This window comes from Simochromis diagramma, unplaced genomic scaffold (genome assembly GCF_900408965.1).
Source record: "Simochromis diagramma unplaced genomic scaffold, fSimDia1.1 OVJJ01000344.1, whole genome shotgun sequence".
NCBI lineage: Eukaryota > Metazoa > Chordata > Actinopteri > Cichliformes > Cichlidae > Simochromis > Simochromis diagramma.
Genome location: NW_024387375.1, coordinates 10,853,191 through 10,881,042, shown reverse-complemented (window position 1 = coordinate 10,881,042; position 27,852 = coordinate 10,853,191). Strand labels below are relative to the sequence as shown.

Genomic DNA, 27,852 nt, shown 5'->3' with positions numbered 1-27,852 from the left:
GTGTTGGTCCCCCATTTCCTATAAAACAGTCCTGACAGTCCAGTTCCCGGATGGCATACTGGGGTATCTGGTCTTACATCCCAGTCTTGGGGAACAGAAGCACAACATAAGGGTTAACCCCCAAGGTGGAGTTTTATTGCTACCAAAACTAACAGTGCTAACTCTGGGGTGAACAAAGGCTAAAATAATAAACAAAACAAGCTATTCCAAAAGAAGCTGCTACCTAAACCCTGCATGAAACAAAAGCCAAATAAAAGACAACCACTACCCTAACTCCCTAATTTAATGAACAAGAGAAAAGGTAAGGAAAACAATTAGGCAGTTCATCCCTTCTGCTTTAGTGCTTATTTAGTGGAAAAGAGTATTTACAACACTGTTTACAAAACTTAACGGTTCTCTGAAGATACGCGCAAAAATTTGTCACAGAGGGTTTGGAGGCCAACGACAGGTCTATGTAATTATTTTTGTGCCACTGTTCTGAGCACATGTTAAAAGAAATTTGCAAGTACAAGTGTTGCATTTTGAGGAGAAATTTATTTTGAGCGAAGAAAAACTAAATTTGAGTGAACAAAATTCTTCTTCTTTGCTATTATCCATATACACACACAATAACAGCCCCTCTCGCTCGATTGATAACGACACCACATATTTGCAAAAGTGTTCTAACGTTTTCGGAGATGCCCGTTACCCACCAGCTGACTGCACAGCTGGAGTGGCCATTGGCCGATAGTGATTTTTTGTTTTTATGTTTGTTTGTTTTTGTAACAATATAAACTATGAAGGTGGTGGATTTGCAAAGTGGTCATGATGGACTCTGGACTCAGGGATCCATATCCTGCTGAATGAGACTGTAGTCATTGGAGTTTCTTTTTTTTTTTCTTGCCTTGATTGACCTGATCTATTATTTAAGAATAAAAAAACAAAAAGCTGAATGAGAAAGAACAACACATGATTTTCTATAAAAGAACAAAATAACTGCCTGGAAACACATGAAAAAATAAATGCTATTTAACTTGTTTGGGACTTTAAAACAAACAAAACAAACAAAACAAACAAAACGCTGTTCCTCTACATTTTTGTGATATTTTAAATATTACTGAAGAACATACACACTTGGAATGAGTTATGAATCACTGTGTGTAAAAGCCCCACATTTAAAATTTTTATTATAAATACCTTTTAAACTGATTTTTATGATTCATTATGAGATTTTTAGTTATGTCTTCCCCTGCCCTCTTTTATATATCTCAAAGAACCTTCCTTTCTTGCCATAGGTTACATGGATGCTGATCAGGAATCTGGTGGTAGGCAAAAAGCTAACCTTTTTGTTGGTTTGTTTTGGTTTGTTTTTCTTCTCTAAATGCTGGTAAACACTGAACAAACCAACATTATTTTGTGATACAAATACTATGCTATTCATTTGCAATTTACATATAAAATGTTGCCCCTATAAATCTTTGCGACACATTAAATCCTGTGGAAAAAAGTTGCACTGTTGTAAGGAGTTATAAATCACAGTGTGTTAAAATGTTCACTTTTTTTCTTTTTTCTTTTTTTTTTTACAATTTTGAACATTTAACAAGCTTATTTATTTTAAGTTTTTAAGTTTTAAATGGATTGTTGCGATTCATGGCATGAAGCTTAGCTTAATCTCTTTACCTTCTTTGTTTCCCACAGATTACATGGATTGCGCACTGCCTCTTGATCAGGATTATGAAAGTGAGCAAAAATTCTAAATAAAACAGAAACACAGATGTGTGTTTATGTTCTGTAATTAGAGTGACTGCCTGTAAACACTGAACAAAACATTTCTGTAGCACAGTTACTGTTTAACTTTTTTGCAACTTTAACGTGAAAAGTTAATTATTTTTTGTGATATTTTAAATCCTGCTAAAGAACTTGTGCCTTTGAAATTAGTCATTAAACAGTGTAAAAAGCCACACATTTAAATATTTTCAGGTATTTAAACAATCTTATATTATTATAGTATAGTATTATAGTTATTAAGTTGAAGTCTTGAAGACACAAAGGTTTCAGTTATTCTAAAATTATGTTTACCTTACTTATCTCAATCAGAAGACATGCCCTGTGCTAAAGTTAAATTTAAAAGCTAAATGCTATAATAGGGGTGTTTTTTTTTTTTTTTTTTTTTATGAATACATGGCTGTAAACACTGAAATAACTACCGCCTTTTTGTGGAACAGTTGACATTTGCCTTTTCCTTTGTAGTCATTAACAATTTGCCCATGTTAAGTAGTACTTAAGGTGAATCATTTTATTACCATAAAAATCCAGTTTTTAGTAGTTTCATTTCTTAATTCTCATGTCAGAAACATTTACTATTTATTTTAAAACCTTGAAGTGAAAAAGTGCTTTTAGTGTTGTGACACATCTTTTAAAAAAGAAAAGAAAAACGGAACAATGAAAAAAATAACCTTTCCAAAGAAATTGTCCTACATTACAAGTTACAAACCATTACACTGGGTGACAGTTTACTTAGTTAAGACCCCCACATTAAGTGGAATTGGAGGGCTTTTATTTGCCTTGTTTTAGACAGGTATTGTTGCCCATGGTTATGGATGTGGATTTCTGTTTATTGTGGAGGAATGAACTTAATCAAATGTTCATCATATTAAAGGAAGCTCGTATCAAAACACCAAAATTTGATGTATTATGCATTTAATAACAGTAAATTGATCTATATCAGGGTTTTGTTTATCTGTTCTCTCACCAGCTTGTAGCTACAAACCTAGAAATAAGTCTGACAGCAAGACAGGGGTATTTACTCAGATGAAGAAGATACTAAGTGACTTTTGGAAATCTTGTAAGACGGTGGCTGATGGTGCTCTAAAATCTGTGTCTGAAGGTAATGCTAGATGTAAGTAGATAAATCCAATAAACTATCAGCTTCCATCATTTACAGAATGTCAGACATTTGTAGTTGGCTCATCACATGTATGTGTAGTGTGTGCTAGTGGATTAGGAAAAAGAAAATAATAATATGAAAATATAGTCAACAAAAACTTGAATGAGGCATTTAAATATATTACAAATGTTTCAAAGTTTATGGTGGTTTATGGATTGCTTTATATTGTAGACTTTTTATGTCTTCACATGTAGAATAATTATAATCAGGTCCAGCTTTTGTTTCATCTTTGTTTTTTCAGCTTCTGTGTCTGAGCAGCAAACCAGAGATCCTTTGCTGCAGTTAGTCTCCCTCCAGGAGGCAACTGGCAAGTGGTTGCTTGATCCAGCTCTGCCTACTGCACTGGGAAAGACGAACGAGGAGGTGGAGAAGTCAAAGCCAGTATTGGTGGGTTGCTGTAAATTTAAATCATTGCATAAAGTGATAATATAAGATTTCATAGTATGAAACCTAATTAAAAATGTTCATATATAACACAAAGTTTTTGGGTGCCGTCATGGAAGGGACTGTACCTGGAGACATTGTGAAAGGAGTGATTGGGGGGAATGGCCTGTTTGCTCTAAATGAGAATGATGTTTTGTTATTGGACTTCTGTACTAGGTACAGGTTGGCCAACCAAACAATATGTTTTAGTGTAAGGTTGATTGTAAGTGTACTTTGTGCCAGAGCAAAAGGTCAGTGGTTGGTTTTGTTTTTGTATCTGATCAGAGGCAGTATGTCTTGCACACTTTGGTGGAGAGCAATGCTGTCAACTGACCGCCTAATGGTGAGTCGGACTAGATGGCAGGGAGGACTGCTAGACAGTCCTAGAAAACCTAAATGGGTAAAGAGGGAGGTTTTGGACCTCCCACGGGATGCAAGAGTAATGAGAGAGGCTGTAAAGGTTAAGGAGTAGGCTTTCTAGACTGGGTTGGCCCAGGGATACTCCCGAAGCAGGTATTGTGGGGCCAAATGGGGTGGCTTCAACAGTTGAACAGAACTTCAAGCAAAAACCTGGGTGTGGGATGAGTTCAGAGAAGCTATGGAGGAGGACTTTTGGCAGGCATCAAAGAAGGTCTGTCAAGCTATCTGAGTACTCAGGAGGGAAAAGCTGGGTTTGGCCCAGTTGGGGAGGAGAACTGCTGTCCCGTGGAGGAAAAGGCATGTTGAGGAACTCTAAAACCCAAGAAAAACGTTCCATATGAAGGAAGGAGAGCCTGAACAGTTGGGGTAAGTCTCACCGGTTACTCTTGCAGACGGTCACCAGGATTGTTGAGAAGCAGGCAGGAAGGGTTACCTATATGCGTTTTTAATGTTTCATCTGGGACAGTGCCTGTGGAGTGGCAGTCCAGGGTGGTGGTTCTCATTTTATTATTATTATAAGAAATTATTGGGGTATTACGCTGCTTAGCCTCCCAGGGAAAACTTAATTCAGGGTATTTTGAAAAGATGTTCCGTCCAATCATTGAAACAGGAGGAGGAGCAGGAAGGTTGCCTGTTGTTTTCGATCCTTTTCTAAAATTTCAAGACGGACATCTGCTTTGGGAATCTCAGAATAACATCTGTTTTTTTGCAAATGATATATATATATATATCAACCAACATAATCTGTCGCAATTAAGTGATATATGTGGTTCTGTATGCTTCATTGGAGCGTGACCTTCTGTGTTACATTAGCACACATCTATTCCATTCACCCACTGATACTTTTCACTTCTCATATCCCATGCTTGTTATTTCCTTTTTTTGAATAAAGTAATGATTAGCAACACAATCTGTCTTGTCTTCCGTCTGTCATTTGCCATGGGCCAGCTTGTGACAGTATCCACTGGAGCAATTTGTCACAGTTTGAAATGGTTGGTATGAGAGTCAGCACCTCCAAGTCTGAAGTCATGATTCTTTGTTGGAAAGTGGTGGAATGTTTCCTGGATTCTTGTGGTTAAGAGAAATGTGAGCCAAAACGTGAATCTTTCAATTATCCAGTCCATTTACATCCCAGCCCTCACCTATGATCATGAAATATGTGTAATGACCATAGAATAAGGTCATGACTGCACACGCGGCTGAATTAAGTTTGCTCCGTAGGGCTCAGTCTTATAGATGGGGTGAGAAGCTCTGACATGTAGACAAATCTTGAACTAGAACTGCTGTTCCTCCATCTCAGACAGAGTAGGTCGAGGTAATTTAGCCATCTGTAAGGATGCTTCCTGGGCGCCGTCCTTTGTGAATATTTAGAGCATGACCAAAAGGGAAGAGACCCCGGGAATCTGCTGGAGAAATTATATTCCTTGTCTGGTCCTGGAATGCACTTGGCTCTCCCAGAAGGAACTGGAAAATATATGGATTAGTCTGCTGTCACTATGACCTACTTCAGATGAGCATAACATAAAGATGGATACAACTATAACATAAACAAATTACATTGAAGTGAGCAAATGGAGCAAAAAATATTTATTATCAGTCAAAAAAGTATTTCAGTGCCTTCTTTCAGATTATTTATGTTTTCAAAGTGGTAGGAAACAAGATCATAATCATTGGGTAGCATTTTCCATGTGAAGGATTGTGTTCTGTCTATATCATTTGATTTTGTTTGATTTGGTGAATTAGGCCAACAAGGAAATTTGGGCTACCATTCTGGCTCTGATCTGGCTTCATGGTTTAAAGATGGATTCAAAGAATGAGTGGGATCTTCTGGCTATGAAGGCTGCCTCATGGCTCCGTGCTCAGAATGGTAGTAACCCTTATGAAAGTGCTAAAGTGCTTTTTAACACTGGTTGATGCCACACTCAGCTGTCTTTCTTTGTTTTGTGTTTTCAGCACCATGGGTGACAGAGTGTGTGGAAGCTGCAAATTTACTGTTGGGTTGCAGCGTGATGAAAGAAGCTCTGGGACTCTGAGGGATTTCTTATGAACCCTTTTCCAATAGTACCTACTTGATTTGGGTCAGCACGGCTCAACTCTGTTTTTAGCCTTTTCCATTAAGTGATAGTATCTGGTAGTGGATAGTTTTTTAGTACCTCCTCAGCCGGGGTTTCAAGCGATCCATGCAAGTAGAAAATGTGACATCAACAGACTGCGTGCCACAAATTGATTGGTCAGAGGTGTCACTCGATGAATCATGAGAGCGTCTATTTAATGACTAACCAACTAAACTGTCATTTTTGAAACCTAACAACAAGGGAAATGGCTACACTAAAGACAACACTGTGATCACTGACTCTGCCAAAAAGCCACAGACTGAGCAACAGGTATAACACTACCTTTGTTGTGGCGTTCGTGTCACATACAAATGATATTACAGTCATGCCTGCTTACCTGATGAACGGTTGTTGTCTGCCACTAATTTTAGTATATCACCTTTGTGATTCATTTTAATACTTTGGTTCAAAAATGTCGTGCAGAGAAAGGGACACTCCAAAACAAACAACAAACACATCTCCCACTACTGTCCAAGTTGCAGCATTTTTTTATTTACTTAGTCAGTTATTAGTTATCGGTGCAAAATCTCCACGTACTGACAAGTACTGTAATTCTATGAATACATCGAGCAGTTAAACAAGAGAAACTGTATGCAGGTGGATTATGGCAGTTCTGTTTTTACAATAATAAAAATCAATAATCAGCAAGTAAAACCTTGATTTGTGACTTTTGTTCTATTTCATTATTTATTTTTTAAATCCTGTCTGGCAGCTTTGCAATCAGAATTGTGATCTGAATGCATTTTTGCTTTATTTTTTAATAACATTAAACTTTTAGATATATGCTACTATAGTAGCATAGGGCCACTGAAGGTAGAAAAAAATAAAGGGGAAGGCTGTGCGTGTGTGTCAGTTATTTTTTTTGTGCAGTGGTTTTTATGCACTGGTTTATCTGGTAGGTATTAAATATTATAAATATTTAAATACACCAAATATTTAATAATTTAATAATAATTTTTTCTACCTGTTGTAGCTAAGAAGCCACCCACAGGCCCTTTGCTGACATTAATCTCCCTCCAGCAGGCGTCTGGCTACTGATTGCTTGATGCGCCTCTGGCTATTGCACTGGGTAAGGCCAGCAGTGAGGTGGAGAAATCAGTGCCTGGAAAGGTGACTTGTTCATCTTAATAAATAAAATCAAAAACTGATAATTTGAGATATTGTTATAATAATAATAATGATAATATAGCAAAATTTGAACACAAACACATGATGTATAAAAATGTATGGAACGACCAGACAACATTATGTGTGCGTTATCATTTGTTTTAATTATATAATTAGAATTGTTATATATTTGTATTGTACATTGGTATTTGAAATTTGTGTTTACCGTTGTAAACAAATAAATAGATAAATCAGAATTGTTCTCATAACATTGATAAAGTAAAGACAGCTACTGTAGCAGCTCTTTCAGAAAGACTGTTCCTTACTTTTCTCTCCCCCTTTCTGGTGATGAAATTCATACTTGTTACTTGTTTAACACATAAAGACTATAAGAACATTTGTTAATTTGGGTTGAACCCAGGACTGTATAGGCGTTGGCTGAATAGCAGTGGTGTTCACCTTGGGGTGTCGGTCAGAACACACAGGACGCACAGATAAAGGTTATACCGTCTTTACTGTGATTCCTCAGCTTAACAGCACAGTACAGCAACACAGTAATGCAACCGCAGGCTTACAGAGTGGTGAGGGGTGTGGGTGTGTGTGGTCTGTGAACAGAACATATACAGAATACTGAATGTAATAAACATCTAAGTCATGAATTATGATGCATTAGCGTTCTTCGAATCTAACCAGAACTACAAATGGGAATTCCTATATGAACATCTACATGCACGAGTTTCATACACTACTCCCAAACCCTTACAGTACATGACATTGATTGCCAATACACCCAACAACAATATATCACAAACACCAAATCGTTTAGCTTACAGCTAGCAGGTATGTAGCATAACAGGTAGCATTAGTAGCATGAACTAGCCACATAGCGAACAGGTCGATACACATTGCACTTCTACATCCACTAAATGTCTAATTGGCATAAAAGACTAAAACTGTCCTTTTCAGGCATGGCTCCACGTCTACTCACAGTTCTTTAGCGACGCACACAACTCACACCGTGTGTAGACATCCCCTGCAGAGTCAGTCTGCCAGGCGGCTCTTGCTATGTGCTAGCTCCAACTCTGATCACTGGAACATGCGCTCAATAGTGCAACTGTGCTCTCTTGCCACAAGGGGGCCCCCCCACACAGCTGACAGCCTTTCCAACATAGCCGCCCCCCAATTTGCGGTGCAAATTGGCCCCATGGAAAGGCTGTTTATACAGACGAGGGCTCCCCCACCTGGTCATCCTCATCCTTGATCGCCGGAAGCACAATCAGACGTACTATAGGCCGGGTGTATGTTTTGTCACGTATCTTCACCTCTGCTGTTCTGGTGTGGCCATCAGAACCAGTAAGAATCTTCGTCACTCTCCCAATCTGCCATGATGCTTTGGGTAGCTGTGGATCCACCAGCAGAACAACCGCTCCCTCTGTTATGTCCTCCATGGGTCTCTGCCACTTCATGCGAGTTTGGAGATTAGGCAAATAGTGTCTGATGAAAGATGACCAGAATCTGTCCACCAGGATTTGCGAATGTCTCCATCTTCGCCTCCCTAGTGCTTCTTCTTCGGGATACACTACCTGAGGTAGGGAGCTGTCAGGCCGCCCCATGAGCAAGTAGTTAGGGGTCACTGGATCGATGTCAGCCACATCAGCAGAAACATAACCTAGGGGTTTGGCATTCAGGATACCCTCGATTTCTGTAAGAACGGTCCTGAGTACTTCCTCACTCACTGTTTGAGAGCCAACAGAGGTGTATAAGGCGTTTTTGATAGAGCGGATTTCTCTTTCCCAAGTGCCTCCAAAGTGGGGTGCTGCAGGTGGGTTGAAGCGGAAACGAACCTGCTGCTTAGCCAGTTTCTGCTGGAGGTCCGGACTCATGATGGAAAACGCCTACTGGAGCTCCTTTTCCCCTCCTTTGAAGTTTGTCCCCTGATCCGAGTAAACTTCTGCCGGTTTCCCTCTTCTCGCAATGAACCTTCGGAAGGCCATCAGAAAGGAGTCAGTGTCGATGGATGTCAGGAGGTCTATATGGACGGCCCGAGTAGTGAGGCACTTAAACAAAATGCCCCATCGCTTCTCCCTGCGTCTGCCTATCTTGATCCAGAAAGGACCAAAGCAGTCCATGCCAGTCGAATAGAAGGCAGGTTTGAACAGCCTAAGGCGGGCAGGCGGCAGGTCAGCCATTTGCTGAGAAGCTGGGTTTGCCCTCCACCTACGGCAATCCATGCAACTATGTTGGTGCCGCTTAACGGCCTCTCTACCTCGCAGGATCCATACAGTCCGCCGAAGCTCAGCGAATACTCTCTCTGGGCCAGGATGACCGAGACGTGCATCCACATCTTGAATAAGTAGTCTGGTATACACATGGGTGGGATCCAGGACCACAGGGTGTACAACAGACAGATCAAGGCTCTCTGCTCGCCGCAGCCTGCCACCAACCCGGATCAGTCTATGATTGGCATCATACTGCGGTGCTAGGCATAGCAGCCGACTGTTAGCCGGTATAGGTTTGCCTGCTTGTAGTAGGTGGTAGTCCTCTGGGAAACAGTCCATCTGAATCTGTCTCAAGATCTGTTGCTCTGCCTCGATGTAGGCCCCTGCAGTAGATGAGTTACTCCCAGCTGGGTCACCCTGCATTGCTGCATTTTGAATCTCCTTAGCTGTGGCTTCTACTAATTCTGCCCATGTGTTGAACTGCTGGGCCTCTGGGGTTTGATTACCCGGGGTCGTGTTAGCCATATGACATATGGCAGAGCGTTTTAGCTTGATGCCATCCTCTGGGTCTGATGCACCCAACGATGGGCAGGAGGGCCACTGGTCAGGAGGTAGGAGGAGGAAATCTGGTCCTTGAGTCCACCTATTTGGGCTGGCCAGTTCAGTGAGACTTTTGCCCCTTGTGATGTCATCAGCTGGGTTTCTTGTAGAATCCACATATCACCAGTCTTTGGGGTTAGTAAGCTCTTGAATTTCTGTAATCCTGGTGCCAACAAACACCTTGAAATGGCAGGATGTGGAATGCAACCAGTTGAGGACAGTGGTTGAATCAGACCACAGCGTACATGTGGTCACCTTGAACGTTAGTCCTGTCTGAAGTAGCTTTGCGAGCTGGGCTCCAGTGAGTGCAGCGCAGAGTTCGAGTCTGGGAATAGATATCTGCTTCCTTGGAGCAACCCGTGATCTGGCCATGAGGAATGACAGCTGCGCATTACCATAATGATCTTCTGATCTCAGGTAAGCCACAGAGCCATAGGCTCGCTCTGATGCATCGCAAAAGATATGTACCTCTCTTGCAATGTCAGACAGATCCATGTGCGGCAGTGTGTAACATCGTGGCAATGTTAACTCTGATAAATGCACCAACTCCCCCTTCCATGTCTTCCACTGGTGCAGTAAATCATGAGGTAACTGGGGGTCATCCCAATCTCGATGCTTGTCCCAGAGTTGCTGTACAATAATCTTGGCCCTGGTGGTGAAGGGAATGATGAACCCAAGTGGGTCATACTGACTAGCCAGGGTTCGATATATGTTCCTCATAGTGGGCTCTCCATAGTCAATGGGTCGGTGCTTGAGGCTGAGGGTGTCCGTCTCACAGTTCCAGTTCAGTCCCAGGGTTGATTCATGCGCTTCTTGTCGGTCCTGTGACAGCCAGAGTTCCAGTTTGTCTGACCGTGCCTCGGATGGCAGATGACTAATCACTTCTGGCCTATTACTAGCCCACTGCCGAATTTCAAAGCCCCCGGAAGCCAGAAGCTGCCGTAGTTTCTTGACCAACTGCTGGGCTTCTTCAATCGATGAAACACTCTGTAGACAGTTGTCCACATAGAAGCACCGTTCGATGGAGAACCTCACCTCCTCTCCTGGTTCACTATGCAGGAGGACATGCCGCTGTAGCGCAAAGGAGGCACAGCAGGGACTACATGTTGTCCCAAAGGGAAGGACTTGCCATTCATAGCTGTGAGGGGGCTCATCCCGATTCATATTGCGCCAAAGAAACCTCAGGAGTGGTTTGTCTTCCGGGAGTAGGCACACCTGGTGAAACATCCCTTTTATGTCACCACTGATGGCAATGCTGTGTTCTCTGAAGCGCAGGAGCACTCCAACCAGAGAAGGGCTCAGGACAGGGCCAGGCAATAGGGACTCGTTCAGGTTAAGTCCCTTGTGTCGAAAAGAGCAATTAAAGACCACTCTATTCTTGCCATTGTGCTGGACCATGTGATGAGGTATGTACCAACCCTCTTGGCTCTGAGAGGCAACCTCCGGTTGCAGTTTGGCTACAAACCCAGAGGTCACCAACCTTTCAATCTCGTCCATATATGCAGCAGCCCTAACAGGGTCTTTGCTCAGACGTTTCTCCATACTCCTCAGGCTGGGCAGTGTTGCCTCTTGGGTGGCCTGAAAAAGTGGTGCATCCTTCCTCCTCAATAAGGGTGTGGCATACCGGAGCACTCCCTTAACATCCACGCGCCTTGTTCTGGCCTCCAATATCTGAAGGGCTTCATGATCCTCCTTCGACCTTGTCACCTCCTTTTCACTCTTATATGGTAGAACATCCACTTGCCACAGCTTCTCCACATTCCTCTGGAGTTCAACAGATAGGGGGCTGCAGGAGGTATACAGACACTGTTGAGACTCTAACTGTGACTCAAGCGACTTTGCAGGCCCTTGCAGAGTCCATCCTAGTCTGGTTCGCATCGCAGCTGGCCCTCCTGGTGATCCAAAGCGCACAGGCTCTATAGGGTTTATGAGATGTGGGTGATCAGCCCCAATTAGCAACAGGGGTGAAACTCTGCTGAAGGTTTGTAGGGGCAAGTCCGTCAGATGTCGGTACCTTCTCTTGAGCATGGTAACTGGATATGAATGCTCAGCTAAGCCAAGCCGCTGGGCAGTGAAGGCATTAGCTATGTGGAAGGATTTCTGGGGCTGCATGATAGGGGACAGTGTGAATGAAACGCAGGCCCCATGTAACATTTGGATATCCTGACGGATAGTTCTCAGGGCGAGGTCTTCAGGTGTGCCTGTTAGGCCCAGTTGCTGAGCTGCAGAGGAGAGCAGCATGGTGCGGTCAGAGCCATCATCCAGGATGGCATAAGTGTCCAGAGTTTTGTCACCATTTCTCAGGAGAACTCTAATCACTTTAAGCAGAACACGGGTAGAATCTGAAGGTTTATCTAGGTGGAGTATTTCAGTTGCAGAGCTCACCAGGCAAGTACCTTCCTTCACACTCTTGGCGTTGACCTCATGCAGGATCTGAAGGTGTTTGCCTTGACATAGGCTGCAAGCTTTCTTCAGATTGCACTGTGCTGCTTGATGTGATCTGCCACATCGCCAGCAACGCTGGTTTGTCTTAATCCAGTCTATGATTTGAGCCTTATCAAACGACTGGAATATGGGGCACTGACTCAGGTAATGGTCCTCCGTATCACAGTAGGGGCAGTAAGCTTTCAGCGGGCCTTTCTTCTTGCTATGGACAGCTGGTTTGCTGCTCACCGACTCGACAGGCTGCTTCGTTGGCAGATTCTCTGAGCCATGCAGGATAGTGGCCATGCGCTTTACTGACTTCGCCTCTCTCAGGCGCTCTGGTTTCTGGATGACCCTCTCCTTCTGCCCTGTAGCCCCAAGCTGGGTACTGCTATCTTGGCACCATGTTTCCAGCTGTAACCAGTCTGAAAAGTCTGTTAGGTTGTATACTACCCCTGGATGGCGACACATGTGTCTCCGGAACTCAGACCTCATTTCAGCTGGCAGCTTACTGAGGAGCCGTGCCACATGAGAGCCACATTTCAGTTCCACTTCGCCGTCCGGACCAAGGGTCTTCAGCATACCAACGAGAGCCCGAATCTGCAGTGCGAATCTTTCAAAAGCCTCCACATCCCTGCGACGAATGTCCGGTGCATCCATAACACCGGCAATCTTCCTGAGGGCTAACTGGTGGGGCTGACCAAACTTCTCCGATAGGGCTGCCATGGTGTCAGTATAGGGGGATGGAGAATTGAGATATGCATCAGCTATGAGACGGGCTTCATCTAGTTTCAAATGATCCATCAGTATCTGAAACTTGAAAAGCTCTGTCCCATCCGGTGGCAGTAGATTGTCAAGTGCGATCTTTAACCGGGCAAACTCACTTGGGTCCTTCTTAATGAGATCAGGAATACTTGGAGTTGGACCCCTGTATGTTTTCTCTTGTGCCATTACATGTGGTGGCTGGTAGGCTGGGGATGGATGAGGTTTATATTGCGATGATGTTGTGATAGGTCTTGATACCTCGGCGACGGGCTGCTGGCTCCAGATGTTGGTGGGGGCTTGACTCTGGAAACTGGGATAAGCACTAGCAGAAAACTGCTCCTGCCAAGGAGGCTTCAAATGTTGCGGAATGATAGGTGGATGTTCAAACCGAAAGGAAGGTGCACTGTTGGGGAATGGCGGGGTTGGCCGACTAGCTGTCAGTGTCTGCTCCTTTAACAGCTGTAGTTCACCCATCATCCTATCCAATGTATCAATCATTGTAGTATCCTTGGGTGGAATACTCTGAGCTGATGGTGGGCGAAAGTATGGCCTTTGGTATTCTTGTTGAGCATGGATGTCCTGCCTATTGTCATACTGCGGCCATGGACTCGTTCGTGCATCTATTCTATGTGTATGGGAACTAATCGTGGGGACACTGATGGGCTGCATACGTTGGGAGGAAGACAGAGGGGGTACATGTGTTGGGGGTGATCTCTGGTCCCGTTGCTCCGACAGGTAACCACCTCTGTCTGGTTCACATGTTTGGGCGTAAGGCTGAGGTCTGCCATTCATACCATACTGCGAACCCGAAACTGCAGACATTTCCCATGGTCGATGGAAAGGAGAAGGAGGCTGATGGTTCAGGCCATCCCTACTGGGCACATGCTGCCGCATATCTTGCAGATCATTCGAGGAAGCGGTCCATTCATCCACGGTGTGTTCCCATCCAGGCTGACTTGTTGGGCTAGACGAGCGGGAGGTCTGTACAGACACTGCCGATGGCACGTACTGCTTTTGCTCTTCTAGCCCGGGTGCATACTGTGCTGTGTACGAGTGACGGTAGGGTGTCATGTCTCGTTGGTGGCCCACCAAGCTCACCTCATAGTCTGCAAGGTAGGGAGGAGGTTGTACTTGGCGCCTTGGGCGAGTTGAATCTGAGACATCTTCACTGGAGAAGAAACTAGGCTGCATCTTTAGGATCCAAGGAAAGCACCCTCCGGCTCGAAGGACCAATGTTAATTTGGGTTGAACCCAGGACTGTATAGGCGTTGGCTGAATAGCAGTGGTGTTCACCTTGGGGTGTCGGTCAGAACACACAGGACGCACAGATAAAGGTTATACCGTCTTTACTGTGATTCCTCAGCTTAACAGCACAGTACAGCAACACAGTAATGCAACCGCAGGCTTACAGAGTGGTGAGGGGTGTGGGTGTGTGTGGTCTGTGAACAGAACATATACAGAATACTGAATGTAATAAACATCTAAGTCATGAATTATGATGCATTAGCGTTCTTCGAATCTAACCAGAACTACAAATGGGAATTCCTATATGAACATCTACATGCACGAGTTTCATACACTACTCCCAAACCCTTACAGTACATGACATTGATTGCCAATACACCCAACAACAATATATCACAAACACCAAATCGTTTAGCTTACAGCTAGCAGGTATGTAGCATAACAGGTAGCATTAGTAGCATGAACTAGCCACATAGCGAACAGGTCGATACACATTGCACTTCTACATCCACTAAATGTCTAATTGGCATAAAAGACTAAAACTGTCCTTTTCAGGCATGGCTCCACGTCTACTCACAGTTCTTTAGCGACGCACACAACTCACACCGTGTGTAGACATCCCCTGCAGAGTCAGTCTGCCAGGCGGCTCTTGCTATGTGCTAGCTCCAACTCTGATCACTGGAACATGCGCTCAATAGTGCAACTGTGCTCTCTCGCCACAAGGGGGCCCCCCCACACAGCTGACAGCCTTTCCAACAACATTTTCCCAGGTTTCCCTCTGTAGCCACCCTACAGTCTTCTGTACCAAGACTTTTAAACGCGGGGTTCAGGTCCTGATGACTGTGTTCTCAGAGCTAAGGCTGCGAAAAAAGCTCCACCCACATCACAACAAGTAAGTGGAGAATATCAGATAGAGGTGACATATCAGTTGAGTCTGTGCTGTGTGAACACTTTGGCCTTTAATATTTACAAACGGGGACGGCAGTAAACCATCTGACATCTGACACACATGTTGGGCTTTAGAGGTAAGCTCCTACCGTGCATTTATTTAAGCAGCCTGATCAGTTGCTGCTCAGCAACACATTACTGCACACTGACATGAAAACCTTAAAACTAAGGATAGCAACCTGGATGCTGTCACATTGAAATTCTTTATTAATTTTGTTTATATGTTTTTATCGTGATATAAAGAAATGTGGTTGTGCTGCAACAGACAACCGCATTTACAGAGAGACATCTGTGTGTGTGTGTGTTGGGGGGGTGGTGGTTGGGGTGTTGCTCTTTATTTTTAATTCGATGGTGCAAACAACAGGAAGAACTAAACCGGAAGGTGCTTCAGGCTAGCTGTTACCTGTCATCAAAACAGTGGTATGCGGTGACGATTCCGCCCACCTCACCCACCACACATACACATAAGAAAAACACATTCCTCCACCATGTAACAATTTCACAACATAAATTGGACCAGTTTAAAGCACTATTTATGCTGCCTGTCTGCTTTCAAACACAGACATCTTAAGCCTAACTAAATATCTACTATAATACCAAGAGTATTCACTGTTAGCTGACAATGCTGACAAGTGATTTTCAAACCATTCCCTTAGGAAAAGAAACAAGAAAACAAAATGAAAACACCTCACTATAAAAAAAAAACTGTATGACTGGAAAACTGTGCATAAGTAATCAAATTAATAATGCAATTAAAATTTAACTAACTACTAAGATGTTCCTATTAGCATTAAAATAATGTTCTTGGTTCACAGGTACAAAGATGAACTTCTCCGGTCTGCTAACTCTCCAAAAGGAACGAGGAACTGATTCAAAGAGACTTCTGTTTTCTCTCTGACCACGTTTGGATTTTGTAATATTTTAATGTAACTGGTTACTGGTTATAATGGCACATAATATCTTGCTTCACATATTGTTTGTGATAGAGATAATATCTAATTAAAAACAGTATTTGAAAAGAGGGACAAATAGCAGAAATACAGTCTGCAATGTCATACATTTCGTGTTTGTCTTTGTGTAGTTCTTTTAAAAAAATGAAAAATTAAAGTATAAAAACTCAGAACTACAAAAATCTAGTCTTTCATGTTAATTCAGTTTGAATAATATTACTATTGAATAGTCAAATGAAAGTCTGTTTAAATTAAATGTAACTTCCAGAATAAACATTAAAGAAAGTGTCTTATATAGTTAACACAAAGTTATGATTCAACTCAAAAATCCATGAAGGATGAAAGCAGTCTTAACAACATTATACCAGTCCTCATGTTCTGTATTGTAAATAATCTTGGATTGAGTTTATTTTTTTTAAGTATCAGCTTGGTAAACAGGTAGAATTTCCTTGTAAAAAGAAGAAATAATCCACGAGTCAACTCTTTGTAAAACATGTTTAGTTTATGTATTCATGGTGATTCTGTATTACTGTCAGTTCCTCTGAAGAGCATTGAGGTGGAGCTGGAGGTGAGGGACCATGTGGCTACAGTGGTCTCCACCCTGAACTACGAGAATAAGGAGGACAAACCATTAGAGGCTGTTTTTGTCTTCCCTCTGCCTGGAGACGCTGCTGTCTGTCATTTCAGTGCTAAGATCGGACAGACACAGATTGTAGCTGAGGTGAAGGAGAAACAGAAGGTGAGCTGGACAGTAAATATAACCTGATTATTGTTAATTTTAATATTACATATAAACACAGTGAATGTCACTGACATGTGTCACCTGTCCTTCAGGCTCGTGAGGAGTATGATGATGCTCGGGTCAGCAGGCCTTCCTATTGGAGGAGAGTGATCAGAGTCCAGATATATTCTCTCTGAGTGTGGGCAGTCTGCCTCCAGGAGAGAGCGCCTCCATCAGGTTGGAGTAGGTGACTGAGCTGGCTGTGCAGGCTGATGATGGTCTGAGGTTCTGTCTGTCTGCTGTGCTCAACCCTCGATACCAGCCTCAAATATCGGGATATGAAAAACACTTGACACTAGCAGAAACCCTCAAATTCAAACATGTAAAAGGTTTCATAACTATATATGTGGAAATAAGTAAGATATTACATGGAATTATTTACATGTTAACCGAAAAATAACTACTGTAAGTCATTCCATCTCAAATTGGACAATTTGTAGAATCTTTTCTGCTTGATTGTCACTGATTTGAATAAAATTTTTATGATACAAAATTTGAGCAGCTATAATTATTGCAGTCAAAATTTTGTTTTATAACTAAAATACTTTTTAACATACATATTTTTGAAAAATGACTCGTGCACCTACTTAAATGGCATTTTTTTTCATACATTGAAACTGCAGCAATGTTTGAACATGAAGGTTGATTCTGTTCATCTGGTTGTAGCGTTTTCAGCGAGAGAAACGTTTCATCACTCATCAAAGTGACTTCTTCAGTCTCACCTGACTGCAGGTTTCCCCAATCTTATTGACAGTACATTTGCATAATGACTGAAACCAGCACCACTGAAGGAACAATGGGCTGGGAGGTCAGTTCCTTCATCATGATTATGCAAATTCTCATGCCCACTGATCAACAGCTGAAGTCTGAAGAAGTCATTTTAATGAGTGACGAAACGTTTCTCCCACTGAAAACGCTACGTCCAGATGAACAGAATCAACCTTTGGAGATTTACTTACCTGGATGACTGAGAATGCATCAAGATCTCTGAACATAAATATCTAAAAGATGTTTAAAAATAAAAGCCAGTATATGTGTATACTGGTCTTTCTTACTATCAAAACAAATCAGAATCTATACTCTTGGACAAATATAAACATGTACTGGCTAAAAGAAAAAATTCTGTCAAAACAGATTTAGCTGAAATGTTTATGATATAAAGTTGGAATATATATAATGAATCTTATAAAATTATTGTAAATTGTTTAAATGTATGAAATGCTCTGTCAACCCACTTCCAGGCACATCCATCCATTCGCTTCCGCTTATCCTTTTCAGGGTCGCGGGGGGGCGCTGGAGCCTATCCCAGCTGTCATAGGGCGAAAGACGGGGTACACCCTGGACAGGTCGCCAGTCTGTCGCAGGGCCAACACACAGAGACAGACAACCATTCACACTCACATTCACACCTAGTGGCAATTTGGATTATCCAATTAACCTATCCCCACAAGCTGCATGTCTTTGGACGGTGGGAGGAAGCCGGAGTACCCGGAGAGAACCCACGCAAACACGGGGAGAACATGCAAACTCCACACAGAAAGACCCCGGCCTGATGGTGGAATTGAACTCAGGACCTTCTTGCTGTGCGGCAACAGTGCTAACCACCAGTGGTGATCCAGTGGTGATGGTGAGTTTGTACCCTGAGTTCCCCCAGTCTGTGATGTCTTCAGGGACTTCTTGTGGAGAGTTTGTGTTCTTAATGGATCGATCTGGAAGTATGGACTATGCTATCAGTAAGAGTGAGCAGGAGGAAACTCATATGAGCTCTGCCTGGGTATCCTTAATACGTTATTACAGTCATAACATCTTTAATAGTGTCCCTCTCCGCTCTGCTGCTCCTGTTAAAGAACTTACCAATGGGCTGCTATTTCAACATTTACAGTTTTGGGTCCAGTTATGAACACATCTTCCTGTGAGTCTCTCCCTCGTATCAGTCAGCCCAACAAAAGACTTTCTGTTTTTGGTATGAAGTGCATGTAATTGTGTACTGATATTTATGTGAGGGCAGTAAGAGTGTGGAGTATAGCCAAGAGACCATGCAGGAGGCGCTGAAGAATGTTGATCACATGGAGGCTGATTTGGGAGGATCAGGGATGCTGGAGCCCCTCAAACATATTTACAACCAGCCTTGCATTCCCAGTCACCCTAGACAGGTAACATGCACAGTGGCTCTAATTAATTTTCTGGGGACTTCTTGTAATCATAACCTTACTGCTTGCCTAACTCTTACCTTAACCTCCTAAGACCCGAGCTCTTTCATGGCATGCATTTTTAATTTCTCTTTATTATTTGGGCTGATTGGATGTAAAAACCGATGAATGTAAAAACAAAGAAATATCTTTTTACCTGATTTTGCTCTACAAGAGCCTGATAGTCACACACAAGGACATTCGTTTTGGCAGTTTTGGCAGTATGGCCTCGTAAGTGGTATCAGGCCCTTGTAGAGCAAAATTGTGTATTGTGGTCTAGACAACCCAAAATGTCATGTCCACATATGTGGATGCCAAGTCCTAGGAAGTTAAAACAACCATTTTAGATTAGATTAGATTAGATAGAACTTTATTAATCCCTCGGGTGGGTTCCTCTGGGAAATTCGATTTCCAAAAAAGCACAGCACCGACAGAAGTTACAGAGTTACAGAATATTATATATATATACACACACACACACACACACACACATATATAAATACAGAGACAATATAAATAAAATATACGAAGGGGATAAATAGAATAAATAGGAATAAAAAATAAAAATACAAGTGAATTGCACATTTCAAGTATTGAGGTCTATTGCACTGTTGACTATTTACAAAAGTATTGCACAAAAGGTATTGCACAGTGAGGTGAAGAGGCACTACAGCTTAGTTGTTCCCCCCTCCTTTGTCCTCCTGTTTCCCCTCCCTCTCCCCTCCAGAGAGGAGTTAAACAGTTTGATGGCGTGTGGGACAAAGGAGTTTTTAAGTCTGTTAGTTCTTGTCTTTGGGAGAAGCAACCTGTCACTGAACAGACTCTTCTGGTTGTTAATGGCCGTGTGCAGAGGATGCCCAGCATTGTTCATAATGTCCAGCAGCTTTTTTAGTGTCCTTTTCTCTGCCACTGTCACCAGAGTGTCCAGCTTCATGCCGACCACAGAGCTAGCCCTCCTGATCAGTTTCTCCAGCCTGGATGAGTCCTTCTTTGCTGTGCTGCTCCCCCAGCACACCACAGCATAGAAAAGTACTCCAGCAACCACTGACTGGTAAAACATCCTCAGGAGCTTCCTGCAGATGTTAAAAGACCTCAGCCCCCTGAGGAAGTACAGTCGGCTTTGGGCTTTTTTATACAGGTGCTCTGTGTTGCATGACCAGTCCAGTTTATTGTCCACCCACAGCCCGAGGTACTTGTACTTGTTGACCACCTCCACCTCCTCCCCCTCTATCTGAACCGGCAGTGGACCTGCTCTAGACCTCCCGAAGTCCACAACCAGTTCCTTAGTCTTTGAGGTGTTGAGTTGCAGGTGGTTTGTGTGACTCCATGCGACAAAGTTCCTCACCAGACTTCTGTACTCCTCTTCCTGATCATCCCAGATACACCCCATGATGGCTGTGTCGTCTGCAAACTTCTGAATGTGGCATAATTCAGAGTTGTAGCAGAAGTCAGAGGTGTACAGGGTGAAGAGAAGAGGGGACAGCACAGTTCCCTGTGGTGCTCCTGTGCTGCTGACCACTGTGTCAGACGTGATGTCCTTCAGCCTGACGTACTGTGGTCTGTCGGTGAGGTAGTCGGAGATCCAAGCGACCAGGCAGGGGTCCACCTCCATCCTGTTCAGTTTTTCCTGAAGCATACAGGGCCGGATGGTATTAAAGGCACTGGAAAAGTCAAGAAACAGTATCCTGACCGTGCCTTTTCCCCCATCCAGGTGTGAGTGGGCTCTGTGTAGGAGGTACAGGATGGCATCCTCCACTCCGACACCCGCCTTGTATGCAAACTGTAGTGGGTCCTGGGCATGTTGTACCTGTGGTCGGAGGAGGTTGAGGAAGAGCCGCTCTAGAGTCTTCATAAGATGTGACGTCAGTGCCACCGGTCGGAAGTCATTCAGCTCATTGGGCCGGTTCTTTTTGGGGACCGGGACGATGCAGGATGTCTTCCATAGGGCGGGCACTCTCCCCAGTCGCAGACTGAGGTTGAAGACTCGTTGTAGCGGCTCCCCAAGTTCAGCAGCACACGCCTTTAGCATCCTAGGACACACCTTGTCTGGGCCTGCTGCCTTTCTGGGGCGAAGCTTCCTCAGTTGTCTCCTGACCTGATCCACTGTGACACAATATATCTTAGTGTTAACCTGAATTAACTCTCTTCGGAATCACATGACTGCCAATCTTTTGTTTGAAATATGGAATTTATAAAGTGATTGGAGGATGGACATGCCATTCTGTACTGGTGCTGTCCTTTAAGAATATTGAAAGAAAACATTTGACTGACCCTCATCATACCTGCAGTTCTCTTTCTGCTGAAGTTACAGCTGTAAAAAAAAAAAAAAGGTTTACTTCTAATCAGTCACATTTGTTTACAGGTAAGAAATGTAAATCTTTTGAGGTGGTTTATGTTCCAGCCTCTTGGGTGCCCTACACTCTGCCTTTCTCTGCCCGAGTGTCCTCTCCTCGTCCAATCTCTAAAGTAGAGTCCAACTGTTCCCTGGACCCTCTCCAGTACCTCAACACTGATCAAACCCAGGCCACGGTAGGTAGAGTGCTAATATTTCTGCTGTGTGTGGTTGTTACTTATAACTGAGAACTAAATATGAATGTGTTTGTGGTGTGCAGGTCAAGCTGGCTGCAGGACACAAGTTTGACAGAGATGTTGAACTGCTGATTTATTACAAAGATGCTCACCAGCCCACTGCTGTGGTGGAGGCAGGACAGGCCTCTGCTGAGCCAGGTGAGTGAAAATGAGTGAAGTTGTTTGCTGCAATTTGTTGGAATAAACAGTAAAAACTGCTTTGCGTCATTTTTCTGTCCCTTTCATTTTTCAGGCACTCTGATGGGTGATCCAGTGGTGATGGTGAGTTTGTACCCTGAGTTCCCCCAGTCTGTGATGTCTTCAGGGACTTCTTGTGGAGAGTTTGTGTTCTTAATGGATCGATCTGGAAGTATGGACTATGCTATCAGTAAGAGTGAGCAGGAGAAAACTCATATGAGCTCTGCCTGGGTATCCTTAATACGTTATTACAGTCATAACATCTTTAATAGTGTCCCTCTCCGCTCTGCTGCTCCTGTTAAAGAACTTACCAATGGGCTGCTATTTCAACATTTACAGTTTTGGGTCCAGTTATGAACACATCTTCCCGTGAGTCTCTCCCTCGTATCAGTCAGCCCAACAAAAGACTTTCTGTTTTTGGTATGAAGTGCATGTAATTGTGTACTGATATTTATGTGAGGGCAGTAAGAGTGTGGAGTATAGCCAAGAGACCATGCAGGAGGCGCTGAAGAATGTTGATCACATGGAGGCTGATTTGGGAGGATCAGGGATGCTGGAGCCCCTCAAACATATTTACAACCAGCCTTGCATTCCCAGTCACCCTAGACAGGTAACATGCACAGTGGCTCTAATTAATTTTCTGGGGACTTCTTGTAATCATAACCTTACTGCTTGCCTAACTCTTACCTTAACCTCCTAAGACCCGAGCTCTTTCATGGCATGCATTTTTAATTTCTCTTTATTATTTGGGCTGATTGGATGTAAAAACCGATGAATGTAAAAACAAAGAAATATCTTTTTACCTGATTTTGCTCTACAAGAGCCTGATAGTCACACACAAGGACATTCGTTTTGGCAGTTTTGGCAGTATGGCCTCGTAAGTGGTATCAGGCCCTTGTAGAGCAAAATTGTGTATTGTGGTCTAGACAACCCAAAATGTCATGTCCACATATGTGGATGCCAAGTCCTAGGAAGTTAAAACAACCATTTTAGATTAGATTAGATTAGATAGAACTTTATTAATCCCTCGGGTGGGTTCCTCTGGGAAATTCGATTTCCAAAAAAGCACAGCACCGACAGAAGTTACAGAGTTACAGAATATTATATATATACACACACACACACACACACACACACACACACACACACACACACACACACACACACACACACACACATATAAATACAGAGACAATATAAATAAAATATACGAAGGGGATAAATAGAATAAATAGGAATAAAATATAAAAATACAAGTGAATTGCACATTTCAAGTATTGAGGTCTATTGCACTGTTGACTATTTACAAAAGTATTGCACAAAAGGTATTGCACAGTGAGGTGAAGAGGCACTACAGCTTAGTTGTTCCCCCCTCCTTTGTCCTCCTGTTTCCCCTCCCTCTCCCCTCCAGAGAGGAGTTAAACAGTCTGATGGCGTGTGGGACAAAGGAGTTTTTAAGTCTGTTAGTTCTTGTCTTTGGGAGAAGCAACCTGTCACTGAACAGACTCTTCTGGTTGTTAATGGCCGTGTGCAGAGGATGCCTGGCATTGTCCATAATGTCCATCAGTTTCTTTAATGTCCTTTTCTCTGCCACTGTCACCAGAGTGTCCAGCTTCATGCCGACCACAGAGCTAGCCCTCCTGATCAGTTTCTCCAGCCTGGATGAGTCCTTCTTTGCTGTGCTGCTCCCCCAGCACACCACAGCATAGAAAAGTACTCCAGCAACCACCGACTGGTAAAACATCCTCAGGAGCTTCCTGCTTCCTGCATTTGCCTTGGAATGTAATTACTTATGTCATTGCACATGTCTTTCTTTACATCTCCATAACAGGACTGTATAAACAGACATAATTTCTACAACATGAGTAAAACTTACACCAAACACAAATGTTCCAAGAACGAGTTGATGGTGGATTTTGCAATTTGTACCATAGTTGCATCTACTAAACATATCAGACACGTTTGAATCTCAGTGACCTCAACTTCAAGATGGAGGTCAGAGGTCAGGTTTTCAGAAAAATACTTAAGATTTGCACATCTTTATGGCCTATTTCACCTATCATGTAGTACAGGCACTATCTACCAGGAGGCTAAGAGGACTGGCAACTGCCTGTATTTTGTTGTTTCGTTTTTGTTGCAGGTACTAACTGTGCATTGTTCTTTGCACATTACAATACAAACATTTGTGCTTCTGAAACCTAACTCAGCTCTCAGAACAAGCTGTGTGTTTCTGGATGTAATGTTATGTGCCAACTCTCCTGTCTAGCTGTTTGTCTTTACTGATGGAGAGGTGTGGGACACAAAAAAAGTGATAGATCTGGTAAAGAAGAACTCAGATTCTCACAGGTGAAACCACAAAAACAAAATTATATCTACACAATTCCCAGAATGTCCAAAATGTCCTCTATTTACTCAAAGAAAACTGTTGTATTGCAGGTTTTTCTCTTTTGGGATTGGGGAAGGGGCCAGCTCTGCTCTCATCAATGGGATGGCCAACGAAGGAGGAGGTCACGCTCAGTTCATCACAGGGACTGACAGGATGCAAGCAAAAGTAAGACATGAAACACAATTAAAAGTCACATTAAACATTGCAGCAGCAGATCCATATTTGAGATCAGACCTGGGCGATCGTGGCTCAAGAGTTGGGAGTTTGCCTTGCAATCAGAAGGTTGCCAGTTCGAGCCCCGGCTTGGACAGTCTCGGTCGTTGTGTCCTTGGGCAAGACACTTCACCCGTTGCCTACTGGTGGTGGTCAGAGGGCCCGGTGGCGCCAGTGTCCGGCAGCCTCGCCTCTGTCAGTGTGCCCCAGGGTGGCTGTGGCTACAATGTAGCTTGCCATCACCTGTGTGAATGTGTGCGTGAATGGGTGGATGACTGGATATGTAAAGCGCTTTGGGGTCCTTAGGGACTAGAAAAGCGCTATATAAATACAGGCCATTTACCATTTACCTGCAGTGAGTAAAATGTGCGTTCCAGCTGTTTGTGTATATTTGGAGAGATTTTCATTATTTTTCAGGTGATGCAGTCGCTGTGATTTGCTCTGCACCCTATTGTCACAGTCATATGGGATTTACCAAAGGAAGGGTCTGCCACTGTCCTCTCTCCACCAATCACAATACTTTTCAAGGGTCAGAGGTCACTGATTTATGCCCAGCTCACTGGACAGGTAAGAGCAGCACCTTCTCGTTTTGTTGTTTAGGTATTTGATGACAGTAATTAACATGACTTCTGACCCTGTGATTCTGTGTCAGAGCTCAGAGGCAGCAGAGGGCTGTGTGACGCTGACGTACAGCCTGGCAGGTCATCCCTCTGAGAACCAGCTACACTTCAGTCTCAGACCTGCAGAGGACACTGGGTAAAACAGAGTTTAATAATGACAGCACTGTGAGAAAGGCTACACTATTTAGTAAAATTTAGTTTGCCAATTACAAAATACCAATGTGTGCTAGTACTGATTATAAATATGATATAAACAAAAGACAGAAGAATCTCACTTCCAGCACAGGTGCAGTCATTGTTTGATTCGTCCAGCTTATCTTGGTTCTCTTTCCTTTCAGCAACGCCTGAACTTGCAGCCTGATCTCATCTAACACTTTATGATAAAATGAAACTGACATCATGCACTTTATTTTTCTGCAGATATTTCTTTCACACTAAACAAGTGACTCATTTCTCACAATAAACATTAGACTGAAACATTCACACACATGTGGTCAGGCTCCTGAGTGAAGTCACAGGTGTTTTGACTGTTTGTGGTTTGCTGAATGAGTGACTGCAGTTTAGGTAATTTTATTTAAGATGCACAAAGTGCACATATCGCTGACGTCTTTTAAAAGCTGGCTTAACCAAGTACTCATTTTACTCTTTACCTCGTTTTTATGGTTTTTACATTTTACATTCTGATGATAGCATTTACTGATTTAATATTCCAGCTTTAGCCACCATCAACCAACTGGTTCATGTTTCCCTTAGCTCAAACTTCATGATTCACAAAACACAGGAATAATTAAATTATTTTAATTAAAAAATTAAAAGAAAAAGAAAAAAATAGTTTGCAGTCTGCTATCTGTGACATCCTGCAGCTATAAGAGGCATTTCTGAAGGAACTGACAGAATCTTCCATTTATCCTACAGTATATTTATCATTGTAAAGTATTTTACGCCGTAATGCTGTAAAAATTATATTTATCTCTGCTGATGAGTAAGAAAACACAGCAGTTACACTCCTGTGTTTAAAGATCAACCCTAATCATTGACAGTCAGAATTCTCTGCAAAGGTAAACTCTGCAGCTTGTTGTTTCAAACTGTTGACTTGCAGTTATGCATGGGGGTGCTGTCTGTGATATCCTGCAGCTATGAAGGCCATCGCTGAAGAAATGTTATGTCTGTGGTTTGTTGGTTTTGAAAGTGCTGCGGCATCAGTTGTAATAGGTTGATAGAGAGGAGCAGTTACACTCCTGTGTTTAAAGATCAACCCTAATCTGACCATTATTCACTGTAACATTGACAGTTAGAAACTGTCTGCAATGCTGTAAAACACATTAAAGTGTCATTTAATGTCATTTTATTGAGTCGTAAACACAGAATGTCTGCTGCTGATCTCAGTAAATGTAACAGGGAACCTCAATCTCTCTGTGCAAATATATAGGTGTGGGTAAACGGGGGAGGTTTGCTATAGATTTGCTGTAGATGACACTCTGTTTGAAAGTACAATAAAACTGTCATCAAAGCAGATTCTTTTTTAGGACCCTGTTTTAGTAGAATATTTACTACTTCTTTCTTTCTGTAAATGGAAGAGGAATGTAACGCTCTTAAACCGTTTGTATTGTTGTGTTTGATTATGAGTGCCTAAAGAGGAAATCATCAGGTAGGAATGTAGCTCATATTAATTTTATTAAAAAAATACCAATGTGCACAATGTGTTTAAAACTTTAAGACCTGAAGTTGAATAATTAAAGTTCATAAACACATCCATATATTGTACTGTATGTCTGTATCCATATATAGATTGGGTTGGACTATTATTTTGAAAGAAATAGGAATTTATATTTCTGTTCCATCTATTCTTCCATTTATTTTCTTCCACCACCAGTTGGTGAGTTGGATAGTGAGCTGTCAGTTCAGATCATCTCTTTACGCAAGTGTCCAGAATATATGGCTGCAGATCCGATGATGAGATTACAAAATTGATCATCAACTGAAAACCTAGGATGTCCGGGTGACACATGCACTTATTGCCATTCTCATGTTAAAACATGGTGGTCATTATGGACAAAGTCTGATAACAAAACACTACTCAGGTTCAGATAAGGCAGGCTGGTCCTCCCAATCACAATGCTTCAGGTCTCTCTGTCATTGCCCACGTGAGTGTTAGGGTCAAGTCTTCCTGTAAAAAAACACCAGGGCCTCCGCCCTGATAACAGCCCTAACTTTGATTACAAAATTAATGGCAAGTTAATCCCCAAAGTTTGAGTCTGTTCATCTGGACGTAACGTTTTCAGTGAGAGAAACGTTTTGTCACTCATCAAAGGGACTTCTTCAGTCTCAGTTGACTGCACGTTTCCCCAACCTTATGAACAGTACATTTTTATAATGACTGAAACTAGCACCAGTGAAGGAACAATAGGCTGGGAGGTCAGTTCCTTGATCATTAATATGCAAATTCTCATGACCATTGATCAACAACCACTGATCAAAGCTTATTGATCAAAGACCGCTGATCAGTCGCCATGAGTACCATTCACAGAGATTTGGGAAATGGCTGCAATCACAGCATTGCAAGATGGCGAAAGATGTACCCTCAGGCCCCCTCCTCAACTCAGATATAGTCTTTCCCTTTTCACGTAAATGGCAAGTTTGAAAGAAATCTACACCAGGTGTTCACTTGTCTGTTGAATTTAGACCCCTTGTAGGTAGCATTTACCTCCAAACGTTTTATTAATGTGATGGTGGATTAGACTCTATTTATGTATGAA

General features: G+C 42.7%; 2 protein-coding genes, 1 long non-coding RNA gene and 1 pseudogene across 3 annotated transcripts in view; 2 read left to right on the top strand and 2 right to left on the bottom strand.

Annotated features, from left to right (window-relative positions):
* LOC120719888 (von Willebrand factor A domain-containing protein 5A-like) overlaps nucleotides 1–17,662 on the top strand; it is a 48,851-nt gene extending 31,189 nt beyond the window's left edge. Inside the window, exons 18-26 of the mRNA XM_040009452.1 lie at nucleotides 1,275–1,304; nucleotides 1,678–1,719; nucleotides 2,735–2,878; nucleotides 3,168–3,313; nucleotides 5,513–5,636; nucleotides 5,723–6,993; nucleotides 15,014–15,268; nucleotides 16,007–16,508; nucleotides 17,185–17,662. Of these exons, the coding sequence (XP_039865386.1) occupies nucleotides 1,275–1,304; nucleotides 1,678–1,719; nucleotides 2,735–2,878; nucleotides 3,168–3,313; nucleotides 5,513–5,636; nucleotides 5,723–5,802 (566 nt within the window). The 3' untranslated portion in view covers nucleotides 5,803–6,993; nucleotides 15,014–15,268; nucleotides 16,007–16,508; nucleotides 17,185–17,662. The remainder of the gene's footprint in view (nucleotides 1–1,274; nucleotides 1,305–1,677; nucleotides 1,720–2,734; nucleotides 2,879–3,167; nucleotides 3,314–5,512; nucleotides 5,637–5,722; nucleotides 6,994–15,013; nucleotides 15,269–16,006; nucleotides 16,509–17,184) is intronic.
* On the bottom strand, nucleotides 7,488–9,758 carry LOC120719890. Its single transcript, XM_040009455.1, has 2 exons — nucleotides 7,979–9,758; nucleotides 7,488–7,595 (listed from the first exon to the last, which is right to left on the bottom strand). The coding sequence occupies exon 1, from the start codon at nucleotides 9,732–9,734 to the stop codon at nucleotides 8,886–8,888; it is 849 nt and encodes a 282-aa protein (XP_039865389.1). The 5' UTR covers nucleotides 9,735–9,758; the 3' UTR covers nucleotides 7,488–7,595; nucleotides 7,979–8,885.
* Nucleotides 14,330–14,986, bottom strand: LOC120719893. The gene is made up of 2 exons (XR_005692766.1): nucleotides 14,821–14,986; nucleotides 14,330–14,437 (listed from the first exon to the last, which is right to left on the bottom strand). It is a non-coding gene; the product is annotated as an uncharacterized LOC120719893 (long non-coding RNA).
* On the top strand, nucleotides 15,253–27,446 carry LOC120719969 (annotated as a pseudogene).
* Nucleotides 27,447–27,852: the final 406 nt, after the last annotated feature.

Excerpts from the sequence above, each read along its gene's own strand:
- LOC120719890 (XM_040009455.1), bottom strand. The coding sequence starts at position 9,734 with ATGGCTAACACGACCCCGGGTAATCAAACCCCAGAGGCCCAGCAGTTC.